At 42.6% G+C, this 13192-nt stretch overlaps 1 protein-coding gene across 1 annotated transcript; it reads right to left on the reverse strand.

Annotated features, from left to right (window-relative positions):
- Positions 1–3420: 3420 nt before the first annotated feature.
- Positions 3421–7069, reverse strand: LOC109211787. Its single transcript, XM_019375363.1, has 2 exons — positions 6896–7069; positions 3421–3648 (listed from the first exon to the last, which is right to left on the reverse strand). The coding sequence occupies exons 1-2, from the start codon at positions 7067–7069 to the stop codon at positions 3421–3423; spliced, it is 402 nt and encodes a 133-aa protein (XP_019230908.1).
- Between the last annotated feature and the right edge of the window lie 6123 nt (positions 7070–13192).

Genomic DNA, 13192 nt, shown 5'->3' on the forward strand with positions numbered 1-13192 from the left:
CCCCCCCCCCCCCCGTGTGGTATTGACGTATAAAACATCACAGCCCCTATTTTGTTTTCTTTTATTTTCTTTTTTGTTTCTTTTTCTTTGCTTTTTTCTTTAATTAAAAAAAACTAACTTAATTAATTAAATCCTAATTTTAATCCTAAATTATAAAATTAAGCTAATCATCTATTTGTATTATATACCAATTAATTAATCCTATATTAATAAAGAGGGAATTAAAACTAAAAAAGTAGAAAAATGAACGACATTTTTTGTGATTTTATTTTGATAATGCAATTAATTAACCAATTAATCCTAAAACATGAACATAAAATCTAATATGCAATGCATGGTATTTTGATATTTTTTTTGGGGCATTTTCATGATTTTAACAAAATTAAACGTGCACAAAAATGCAAACAATTAATAAAAATCCTACAAAATCCTATAAAAATTGAAAACAATTTGAAAAAATCTATTCTTTAATTTTGTAGGAGTAATTCTAATAGGCAAAAATCACATGCTCAGAGCTGCCCCTCTTTGCTCGGAAACACGAAGAGTTTTCGGCCAAAGATAAAATGAGCAATTATGAGCGATTTTTGCCCGTCTGGATACTCCCTGGGAAGCATTTTTGGGAAAAAGCCTGACCGAACCTTGCTTCGGAGGTTGCCTTCATATCCTTGGCTATAAAGGAATCAGGTCAGTGTAGTTCTGAAAGTTTTGGTAGCTAGGACTACCGAGAAATTGTGATTTCACTACTGTTGCTGCTGTTTCTGGCTGCTGAGCTCCTTATTACACCAAAGTTGAAATGAAAAGCTAAACTAACTATCTATCAACTATGAGTTACAGGATTCCTATCTATAAACCTTCTGGAGCTTGATCTTGAGTCTTGACTGGATGCGGACTCTGATCTGAATCTTGATGGTTGTTAGTTGTAGGTGCTAGTTCATTCTTCTTCAGTTTTTGAAACGAAAATGGGGACTTGCAAGGCTTGCGACTTCAATCATGTCTTGAGCGTTCCACATCTTTTTTCACCTCTGCACTTTGGGTTCACTTCTTTTCTTTTGTTCTTTTTCTTTTATTCTGGATCGAGACTTTTTCTTTTGGTCGCCTCGAAACTTGCGCCTCAAGGTAAAAACCTGCTCAGGCACCAAAACAAACAAACAAACGAAATTTTCTGCCCCAGTTTTCACTAGGAAAATTTCGTGAGTTATTGTAACAAAAATCTAAAATACTTCTTTATTGAAAGCAATAAAATTAGGATTGTGTATCCTTGGGAAAAAGAGATTAGGGAGTGACCCTATATCTAAAATAAAATCAACTGGGGATTGGAGGCCCTAAGTTGGAAAGATTACCAGGTTATGCTAGCATCAACTAAGGAGTGGGACCCTATGTTGGGAAAAGATTACCAGGTTATGCTGGTATCAACTAGGGAGTGAGACCCTATGCTGGAAAAGATTACCAGGTTGTGCTGGCATCAACTAGGGAGTGGGACCCTATGTTGGAAAAGTCAACGGGTTATGCCAGAAAAGTCATCGGGTTATGCCGTAAAAGTCATCAGGTTATTCCGGAAAAGTCATCGGGTTATGCCGAAAAAGTCATCGGGTTATGCCGGAATCAACTAGGGAGTGATACCCTATGTTGGAAAAGACGTAGCTAGAGATTGGAGACCCTATGCTACCATGATTTTAAATTTTTCTTCTTCTTCTTTTCATTTCATTTTAGCAATTTTTTTTATCTGAGAAAATGAATAAAAATGCAGGAAAGAATTTGGAGGAGACTTCCCTTTTGGATTGATTATTGCTGCAGAGCTATTTTAGTCTCTGTGCGGTTTCCTTTTGTTGCACCTGCTTCTTACTTTTGGATTGCACTTGTTTCCTGTTTTTGTCAAACAAAGAACAATTTGTTAGTTTGAAACGGTGGTTGGTTTTGTGGCCTTGAGCGTTTCAGTCACTTGATCTTGGTCCAGCTCTTCCAATAAAAATTTCCATTGCTCGCTGGCTCTCTGGAAATTGGTTTCATTTCTAAACTTAGGGATCTTGACTTTTCGCAAATTCCACATGATGACTAACCCGTGTGGGGCTTGGCCTTTTTCCATCTTATTTTGCCTTTATGGGCACTTGACTTTGATTTCCTTTCTTTTCAAGAATTTTTTGACTCTGGAGCATCGGCCATCATGGCCAGTCGAGGTCGACTTAATGCACCTGCTGAGGCTGGGTGCTTTCTTGAATATTAGCTTTTGTCAAACAAAACCCTGTAAGACCAATCTTGCTATCTTTTCTTTATATTAGTTTCAGAGGAGAATTAGACCGAAAGGAATTCAAAGAAAAGTAAACAAAGGACATGATAATGAATTTAAACGTGAAGTGTCCCTTTCGGGGAAAAGAAAGAAGGGCTTATCTGGAGTGCATGCAGACTTCAATAGACATGACATGCTTCTTGGACTGGATACCCGATCTGTGTAAACCATCCAACTCTCATAAACCCATCATAACCCATATCTCAAAACCGAGAAACCTTGCCATGACTCTATCAGTAACGATGGTTGTAAGGGATCCCTTTTTCGATCAGTGGCGCCCTTTGCGGGTTTTCACCAACTTACCTCTCTCATTTCTCTTCTCACCGTCGTCTTCTAGTACTCTTTGCCAGTTTTCACTAACAAGACTCTCATTTTCAATTTCTCTGCTTACCATCACCCTATGGTTCCCGTGTGGGTTTTCACCAATAAGACTCTCTCATTTTATTTCTCTCATTTGATTGTATCAGATCCTAGTAACCATATTCTCCAATTTTGGACATCTTTACCGATTGATCGGAAGGACTTGAACAGGACTTGGGGTGAAAAGAATTTGGATTGAATTACAACTTTGGAACTTTTCAGGCAAAAACTATTGCCGAACCAATATAACTTCTGCCCCAGTTTTAGCTTTGGGGGAATATGGATTTTTGTTTTGGTGTGACTGAACCCCAGAGAGAGGCTGCCTACGTATCCTTTTGGAATCAAGTCGAACATAGTTCGGGGAATTTTGTTTTTGATTTTTTTTAACAACATTTCGGGTTCCAAAGAGGGTAGTCAAAGAAAGGTAACTGGCTTAAAGGGTTTGCAAAGGGTTGATAGTGTTTGGGTAGCGATAATGAAAGCCTTCATCATCCTAATCGGAGAATATTAGCACATCAGAAGGGTTAAACGTAATACCTTTTGATCGCGTCCGCATTGGCAGCTGTTTTGGGGTCATTTCCTTCAATGTCACCCAAGTACAATGCCCCTTTTGGCAACAATTTCCTTATAATGTATGGACCTTTCCAATTTGGAGCGAATTTCCCTTTGGCTTCCTTATGATGCGGGAGAATACGCCTTAAGACAAGTTGCCCCACCTCAAAGTTTCTGGGCTGCACTTTCTTGTTGTAGGCGCGGGCCATTCTTTTTTGATACAACTACCCGTGGCAAACAGCGGCCATCCGCTTTTCATCAATCAGGGTTAACTGTTCTAGACGGGTCTTAACCCATTCGTTGTCCTCAATCTCTGCTTTAACGATGATTCGAAGAGAGGGAATTTCAACTTCTGCGGGTATTACGACTTCAATGCCATAAACCAATAGATAGGGTGTTGCCCCAACCGATGTGCGCACAGTGGCGTGGTATCCCAACAATGCAAAAGGCAACTTTTCATGCCATTATCTGGAACTTTGAATCATTTTCCTAAGGATCTTCTTGATGTTTATGTTTGTCGCCTCAACAGCAACATTGGCTTTGGGTCGATAAGGGGTAGAATTCCGATGCGTGAGCTTAAATTGTTCGCATACCTCCCTCATCAAATGGCTGTTCAAATTTGCAGCATTGTCAGTGATGATAGTTGTAGGAATACCAAAGCAACAGATAATGTTGGAATGCACAAAATCCACCACCGCTTTCTTGGTGACGGCTTTGAGAGTGTCTGCTTAACCCATTTCGTGAAATAATCAATGGCAACTAAGATGAATTTGTGTCCATTCGAAGCTTTTGGCTCGATTGGCCCAATGACATCCATACCCCAAGCAACAAATGGCCAAGGTGCTGACATCGGGTGCAGTTCTGAAGGAGGTGTATGAATCAGGTCACCGTGTATCCTACACTGATGGCATTTATGGACAAAACTGAAGCAATCCTTTTTCATGGTCATCCAGTAATAACCCGCCCTGAGGATTTTCTTTGCAAGGACATATCCGTTCATATGGGGTCCGCACACTTCTGCATGTACTTCGTTCATGATTCTTCCTACCTCTTGGGTATCTATGCATCTTAAAAGGTTCAAGTCTAGAGTTCTTTTGTACAACACCTCTCCGCTTAAGAAGAAACCACCGGCGAGTCTTCTAATGGTTCTCTTTTGATCTCCACTGTCTTGTTCAGGATATTCCTTTGTTTTCAAGAATCTTTTAATATCATGGTACCATGGCTAAACATCTAGTTCTATCTCAATTGTATTTCAATAACCATGTCTTTCTCGAATTTGGATTTCCACTGGGTCAATGTGGACATTGCCTGGATACGGTAGCATCGAGGCCAAAGTAGCTAGTGCATTGGCTAATTCATTGTGACTGAGGAATGTACCTGAACTCGACGGATTTGAATCGCTTGCTAAGGTCTTCCACATGCCGCCTGTATGGGATAAGTTTGATATCTCGGGTTTCCCATTCACCTTGAGCTTGTCGAATGATCAAGTCAGAATCTCCCATGATTAACAATTCTTCCACATCCAAATCAATTGTCATGTTCATGCCCATAATGTAAGCTTCATACTCAGCAGTATTGTTTATACAAAAGAAACGGAGTCGGGCTATGGCCGGATAGTGCCGACCGGCGGGTGAAATCAAAATTGCCCTAATCCCGACACCTTTCGCATTTACTGCTCCATCAAAGAACATTTTCCAGGCCTTGGTGTCTTCTGAAGTTACCTCGACTGAATTTACTTCCTCGTCCGGAAAGTAAGTACTCCAGGGTTGATATTCATCATCAACAAGATTCTCAGCTAGGTGATCCGCCAAGGCTTGAGCTTTCATTGCTGTACGGGTGACATAGACTATGTCAAACTCGGTAAGCAGGATTTGCCATTTTACTAACCTCCCGGTGGGCATTGGCTTTTGGAATATGTATTTCAAAGGATCCAACCTGGTAATGAGATAGGTGGTATAAGCCAACAAGTAATGCCTAAGCTTCTGAGCGACCCAAGTTAGGGCGCAACAAGTTCTTTCCAACAAAGTGTACTTGGCTTCATAACTAGTGAACTTCTTGCTCAAATAGTATATGGCTTGTTCTTTCTTCCCGGTCACATCATGTTGCCCGAGAACACATCCAAAAGAATTCTCCAACACTGTCAAGTACAAGAACAAAGGCCTTCCAGGCTCGGGTGGGACCAACACGGGCGGATTCGACAGATATTCTTTGATTTTGTCGAAATCTTCTTTACATTCATCTGTCCATCTAATCGCCGCATCTTTTTTCAATAGCTTAAATATGGGCTCACATGTGGTAGTCAGCTGAGCAATGAACCTGCTGATGTAATTCAATCTTCCCTATAGACTCATAACCTCTTTCTTGGTTTTCGGAGGGGGCAAGTCCCGAATAGACTTTATCTTTGTTGGGTCTAGCTCGATGCCCCTCCAACTGACTATAAACCCCAAAAGTTTCCTAGATGGTACTCCAAATGCACACTTAGCTGGATTCAACTTCAAGTCATACTTACGCAGGCGCTCAAAGAACTTTCTCAAATCTCGCACATGGTCATCCTGCGTTTTAAATTTAATTATCACATCATCCACATACACCTTAATTTCCTGGTGCATCATGTCATGAAAGATGGCAGTCATATCTCTCATGTAAGTTGCCCCGGCGTTCTTTAAACCAAACGGCATGACCCTGTAACAGTATATACCCTAAGGTGTGGTGAAAGTCGTCTTTTTAACGTCTTCTTCATCCATCAGAACCTGATGATACCTAGCATAACAATCCACGAAAGACTGTATCTCATGTTTGGCACAGTTGTCAACAAGGATGTGGATGTTTGGTAATGGTTGTCCTTGGGGCTTGCTTTGTTCAAATCTCGATAATCAACACACACTTGGGTTTTCCCATCTTTCTTTGGCACTGGGACCACATTAGCCAACCATGTGGTGTATCGGACCACTCGAATCACGCCCGCTTTCAACTGTTTGGTGACTTCTTCTTTGATCTTGTCACTAATGTTTGTATTAAACTTTCTCTGTTTTTGTTGGACAGGGGGATAACAGGGGTAAGTTGGCAATTTGTGCACCACTAAATCAACAATCAGTCCTGGCATATCATCATAGGACCAGGCAAAAACATCTTTGAATTCGAACAAAAGTTGGACCAATGCATCTCTAGTTCTTTCATCAGCGTGAATGCTTATCATGGTTTCCTGTACCTCTTCCGGACTACCCAAATTAACTAGCTCGGTTTCATTTAAGTTTGGCTTAGGCTTATTCTCAAATTGTTCCAGTTCTCGATTTATTTCCTTAAAAGCCTCATCTTTATCATATTCCGGTTCTTGGTTCATTATTTCATAGCTAGACAGCATATTAAGACCTGGGCATGAAGTTCACAAGCATGTCATGTTATTTAAGTCCGCATTATTAGAACTGAAAAAGAGAGATAAGAAAAAATAACAAAAATCAGAAAGAATAAAGACAGAAATTCATAAACGATGAAATATTGATTTCATTTCATTGAATTTGAAGATAGGAGGGTTTACATTGGAAATTTAAAAGACAATAAACTAAAAACATTCGAGTTACACCCTGAAATAATTCGGAATGCAGAAAAGATGGCAACACTGAACTACCGGGATTCCCGCTTGACTGGGAATGGAGTAGCCTTCCAATTTTGAAGCTTGGCATTCGGCCCCACATATTGCACCTCAGCGGTGCTTGAGCCTTCACCCGGCTGGACCATATGAGCCTCATATAACATTTTCCTTATCGCTCCACAAATATCCTTAATTTCTTCGGCCGTGAAGGCCTCATCTTCTTCTTCTATGTACCTTGGCTTAACAAAGAGAGATTTGGACCGGCTGAGGCAAGAACCACCCATTTTACTTACGTTCATTAGCCCATGTTACGTCAGCTTCTGTAGCTTGGAAACCTACGCCAAAGAATTTCTCACTGGCAGTTAGAGTGATGGGCTCCGTGATGCCTTGCAAAGATACCCCGAGCCTTTTCGCGGGCTTGTACCCGTGTTTGATCATTTTAGTGGCGACCATGATTGACGCGTTTGATGAGAAGGGTTGAGGACACGGGGTTCCCTCCTCACACTGGTCCGCGACCACGATCTCAAAAGCTTGGTAGACTATGTGCTTACTACCTTCTTTAGCCTCTAGACAGGGAACTGATGGGTCCCTGTAGATTGATTGCTCATCTTCTTCGGACCACGATTTCTTGGTCTTCGTGTTCAAACTTAAACATTTGGTGGAGAGTAAAAGGTACGGGCTCCTGCAACATGGATCCAAGGCTTCCTAGGAGAAAATTGTAGGAGGTGTCCATGTCCAAAACCTGAAATGTTACTTCAAAATCCACAGGGCCGATGGTTAGGATCAAATCAATCTCCCTTATCGTATCCCTCTTGACGCTGTCAAAAGCACGTACACAAACATTGTTGGGTCTAATCCTTTTAGTCCCAATTTCCATTCTCTGTAAGGTAGAGAGAGGGCAGATGTCAACCCCAGATCCGCCATCCAACATAACTCTTTTCACATAGTATCCTTCACACTTAACGGTCAAATGAAGAGCTTTAGTGTGGGCAACCCCTTCTGGAGGCAAGTCATTTCGACTAAATGAAATTCGGTTGACTTCGAAAAATTATTCCGCCATTCTTTCTAATTGTTCAATCGTGGTCTCGATCGGAACATATGCCTCATTAAGCGTCTTTAACAGCACTTTCTGATGCTCATTAGAGCTTATCATCAGGGACAAAAGTGAGACATGAGAGGGGGACTTTCTGAGTTGATCAATCACGGCGTAGTCCAAGGTTTTCATTTGTCGGAATAATTCTTCTGCCTCTTCAGCACTGACTGGCTTTTTAAGCGGAAAATGCTTCTATTTTGTTCTTGTTCAATTCTTCCAAGTTGAAGTACTTCCTAGACGGGTTTGTTTCATTCACTTCCCCCATGATTTCTTTTCCTTTGTACGTCACCACTGCTTTGTTGTAGTTCCAGGGGACGGCAGTGGGATCCTTCATGGTATTCTGTGGGGCGCGGCTGATAACCACGGGCTCAGTCAGCCTGGGTGAAATTATCATCCTCCGTGCCACATAGGCCCCCTTTGGTACGTACATCTTTGGTACCTTCAGTGTGACCTTGTTTTGCTCAAACCTTTTAGGAGGACTCAACACAAGATGTTCCTTCCTAGGGGCTCTGGGAACATAGAGAATGGCATCTTTAGGAGGTACTGCCCCTGTCTTGGTTTCCACAACCTTTTTTGTGTTTTGAGGAGTGGAGTTGCTCTTCTTCTCATCCTTAGCTTGCTTTGCTGCCGCTTTGGGCTTCTTTTCAACATCGGCAATAGCAATGATAGCTTTCAAAGCTGGGTCGAACTCTCTGTCCTCACAAATCATCCCAATAACCGGCCCGTTGTTGTGAGCTGGCAATGGGTTATTGGTTACATTGCGGACCTCCCCATCCCCCAACACAACACGCTTTTGTTCTATCAGGTTCTCAACTGCTCTCTTAAGGGTCCAACAATCTTCAGTGTCGTGTCCTTCTGCCCCTGAATGATAAGTGCATCGGGTACCTAGTCGGTAGGAGGGTAACTCTGGGTTTTGCCTATTTGGAGTTACGGGCTGTAACAAACCCATTTGGACCAATTTTGGGAAGAGGCTGGAATATGATTCATCGATGGGTGTGAAGTTGGTTTTTCTGGGTGGTTCACGGGTACGGGCGTTATATGGAAAATTATTCTGTGGTGGATGGGGATTATATAGAGCTTGGTGAGGAGGGTTATTTCTGGGAGGTGGAACTCGGTTCTGAGTGTAATGTTGTTGCGGCCGAGCATATGGCTGGGCGTTCATTACTGCATAAGGATGAGGAGTCATGGCATATGCCGCATCTTGGTGAGGGTAGTAATGTTGTGGGGGGCTGGAAGAGGAACCAAAGTAACCTCGGGGTTGACGGGGATTTCTCAGGCTTGAGGCCACCATTGCTACCTCTTCTTTCTTTTTCCGGTTTGCTACACCCCCTGATCCACTTTGGATTGCTTGAGAAGTGGCCCTTATAGCCGATTGGCTCATGATACGACGCGTCTTCAAACCATTTTCCACCATCTCCCCAATCTTTATGGCTTCTGCAAATGGCTTGCCCATGGCGGATATCATGTTCTGGAAATAATCAGCCTCTTGGGCTTGCAGGAAGACACTAACCATCTCGATCTCATCCATTGGGGGTTTTACCCTGGCCGCTTGCTCGCGCCATTTGATAGCGTATTCTCGGAAGCTTTTTGAAGACTTATTTTTAAGATTGGACAAAGAGTTTCTATCTGGAGCTATGTCCACATTGTACTGGAATTCTCTGACAAAGTCTCGGGCCAAATCATCCCATATGTGCCAGTGGGAGATGTCCTGGTCCATATACCATTCTGATGCGATTCCAGTTAAGCTCTCTCCGAAGTAAGCCATCAATAGTTCTTCCTTTCCGCCCGCTCCTCTTAACTGACTACAATATCTTTTCAAATAGACAATCGGGTCTCCATGCCCGTCATACTTCTCGAATTTTGGTGTTTTAAAACCGATAGGCAGATGAACATGAAGAAACATGCACAGGTCGGCATAGGAAACACTCTTCTGGCCACTTAGGCCCTGTATGTTCTTGAGATTTGTTTGATGGTTTTCATTTTTTGATTCATTTCTTCTTGCTCGGGGTTTTTCATAGTTTTCTCTTGTTCCATGGCAGATTCATACCGAGGGTGCTGTGGGTAAGAGTTCGGGGTGACATGAGCCGTGTCAAGTTGAAATTGTGGTACTTGAAAAGTAAAGGATGGTGGCTCAAAACATGGTCTGGGCACTGTTGCTTGTGCAGTAGCAGAGGTTGGTGGTGCGGTGAATATTGTAGAAGATATTCTCGAGAACAGTGCATGGGGGCGAACCTCAAAAGGCATTCTGGTGAGACGAGTTGACCTATAGGGGTATCCGAACGGGGTGAACGGATTGTTTATAGGGACGTTGGAGGTTCCACCGGTCCTGGGAATCAGTTCGGGAAATCTAGGGATTGTACTTGGCGGTTCTCTACCGTTAAACCAGGCGTCCCACATTTCCAATATTTGGAGATGCAGCATTCTGTTTTCCTCAACAGTTGCCGACTCTGAGGTCGGGATAACCGTTGTCGGTCTATCCTCTGAGGGGTTGATGATCGCTAGGTGACTCTCTGATGTCATTTCAACACTCCCTTTAGATCTCGTGAAGTAAGGGTGCGTAGCCAGGTTACCACAAAACCAACCACCTAAAACAGAACCTGTTCTCAATAGCATACACAACAAATCGGTTAGTTTGAGACATTTAACACATAGGGAATCGCACATTGGGGGAATCCAATGCACCTGGACAGTTAAACGTTTTTCTACATGCTTTGCAACGGTTGCGTGTCTCATCCCGGCTTTTGTTACCTCCCGGATCTTTGAATCTTTTTCTTTTCTTTACGCTTTTTCATTATTTTCTCTCTTTTCTTTGCGCTCTCTCTTTTGCATTATTTTCTCTCTTTTTTTGTGCCCTCTTTTCATCATTTTCTCTCTTATTCGAGTTATCTACAGCTATGACCAGATCCGATGGGGAATGCCTATGTATCGGGATGCCGCGCGAATCAGATCATTACGTAGTTCAGGGGATAAATACGAAATAAAAGAAAGAAACACACTTTTTTTGGGTTTTCAAATTTTCATTAAATAAAACTTCTGATTCTGCTCCGTTACAAAGACTCTGACATATAGACTTAAGAACTAAAAACCAAAACAGACTCAAAGTAGACTAACAGACTCTAAAAAAACTGAAATACAAACTCGAAAAGAAAAAATCAGGAATACATAAGTGCCTCTAATACTACTCCCAGGGGCCCGCGGGACATCAGTCGGTCTCGACGCGGGCCTACGTGCAATATCTTCTTGGAGGCGATCCAGGTCGTCCATTATCTGGCGAACAAAAGTCATCACAGCGGCGAAGAAAGTGGATCTAGTCATATCCTCGCACTCATGGCATTTCATGACAATATAATAAGCAATTCCTCTAATCCTTTCTCTAATGATGCCTTTCTCTTGGAGTAGGCGTCCAATTTGTTGAGATCTAGCTTCCAGAACTTGGGTGCCCGTATGGCTTTGCTCCTGAAACTGTCGCATGTCCTCTTCCAGCCGGGACATCAATGCATAACAATGTTCCCTCTCTGCCTTGAAGTTCTTTGTCTGTTGAGCCATTTCATTCTCGAGGGTAGTTAGCTTTTTCTTTAGATTTGCGACCTCTCTATCATATTTTTCTTTTAATTGCCGAACAAACTCTGCCCGTCCTTCTGCGTTCTTCGCCAACCTTGACCGGGCTCTTGCCAATCTACCTTTGGACTTTTCCAAATCAGTCCCATACTCACATACTTTCCTCCTGAGACCGTTTATGAGTTTTTCATCTGCTCTGCTTCTTACTTGGTTTTCAGCAGCTATTTTCATTCTTTGAATCTGGGCACGGAAGGCTTCATTTTCTTGGGCTAATTTCTTCTTCTCCCCTTCATCCGCATCAGCTTGTAAACCATTATAAAATTTAAGATCTCTAATTTGCCCTTCTAATTTGCTTATGGTAGTTCTGTATCCCTTCTCCTTAGCTAACCAGTTCCATTGCTCTTGCGCTTCATTAGTGAAGTGTTGCACATGGGGCTTTTTGGCGGGCCGTTCTGGCTCTTGATGGACTCGAGCTCTTTTACCATCCCAGGCTATGTATCTAGGTTCTACTTCAGCTCTAGACAGATCCCGTACTCGAGTCCGGGACTCAAGGAACCTACATTGGTGCCAAATCTGGCAAACCATTTTTTCCAGGAATGCAGCTTTTGGACATAATTCAATAACTTGTCGACACAAATCTTCAACGTGAGGGACAGTTTGGTACCTGCCTAGCTGGCGCAGAACCCTGTGTGGAGCATACGGCTGAATACTTCGAAGACCCATTAACAAAAGAAAGCATACTCCGGCCAACATATAAATGACTTCATTGACCGGCAGCCAACCGAATGTCCACTCAATTTTGCTTGCAATTAAAGAACTCAAATGTGCAAACCACGCCTCTGTACCTTCTGGAAACTCATGACCATCCACTCGGTTTTCATGTTCTTCAATGCAATTAAGACAAGTCAGACCATACTTCGTGTACCCCGGACGATGGCAAAGATGTTCTTCCATCCATATTTGTAAAAGCAAGTTGCAACCCTCAAAGAATTTTCCCCCAGCTCGATAAATAGTTAAAGCTCGGTAAATTATGCTAGGATCATTGGTATGATAGCGCCATTGGGCTTTTTGATCATGACGTCGGCCATTCTCGCAAGCCCCAACTCTATATGTCCGTCTCTCCTTGGGCAGATTAGAGTGCCTAAAAATGCCACTACAAAGGACAACCCTCGGCGTGCTTCCCATTTGTCTTTATTTCCTTGATGACTTAGACCGGTATCTGGAGCCTCAAAACCGTGGGGGTCCCCATAACGGGGGTACAAGAAGTAGAATGTGCAAAATCCTTCAGCCAAATTTCCATCTTTGACTTCTCGACTAATACTCAGAAGGTCCAGAAATTTGTGAAGGGTTACAGCTCTTGGTGCCACTAGATATCGGCTCATTAGATTCCCGTTAAGGCCAGCATAGCCTGCTATCTCCTCGAGCGTAGGGGTTAACTCAAAATCAGAGAAGTGAAACACATTGTGCGTCGGGTCCCAGAACGGTAGCAAAGCTTCGATTATGTCCACCCTTGGTTTAACCTTCAAGAGACTGGTGAGCCCGCCTAAAGCCTTTATCGCAGCACCTCTGCTGACCTCCCCCAGGTCATTCTACCACATATGGAGTCCTATCGGGATTTCCTCTACAACTTTGAAAGGTACATTTTCAATATTGCTCATCCTGCACATTTATTTAAAGTGATCGGTTAAAAACACATGATTTATTTTGACCCAAAAGGAAGATTATTATTTTTGCAAAATTGCAACTCAAATAATAA

Source organism: Nicotiana attenuata, unplaced genomic scaffold, assembly GCF_001879085.1.
Source record: "Nicotiana attenuata strain UT unplaced genomic scaffold, NIATTr2, whole genome shotgun sequence".
Taxonomy (NCBI): Eukaryota; Viridiplantae; Streptophyta; class Magnoliopsida; order Solanales; family Solanaceae; genus Nicotiana; species Nicotiana attenuata.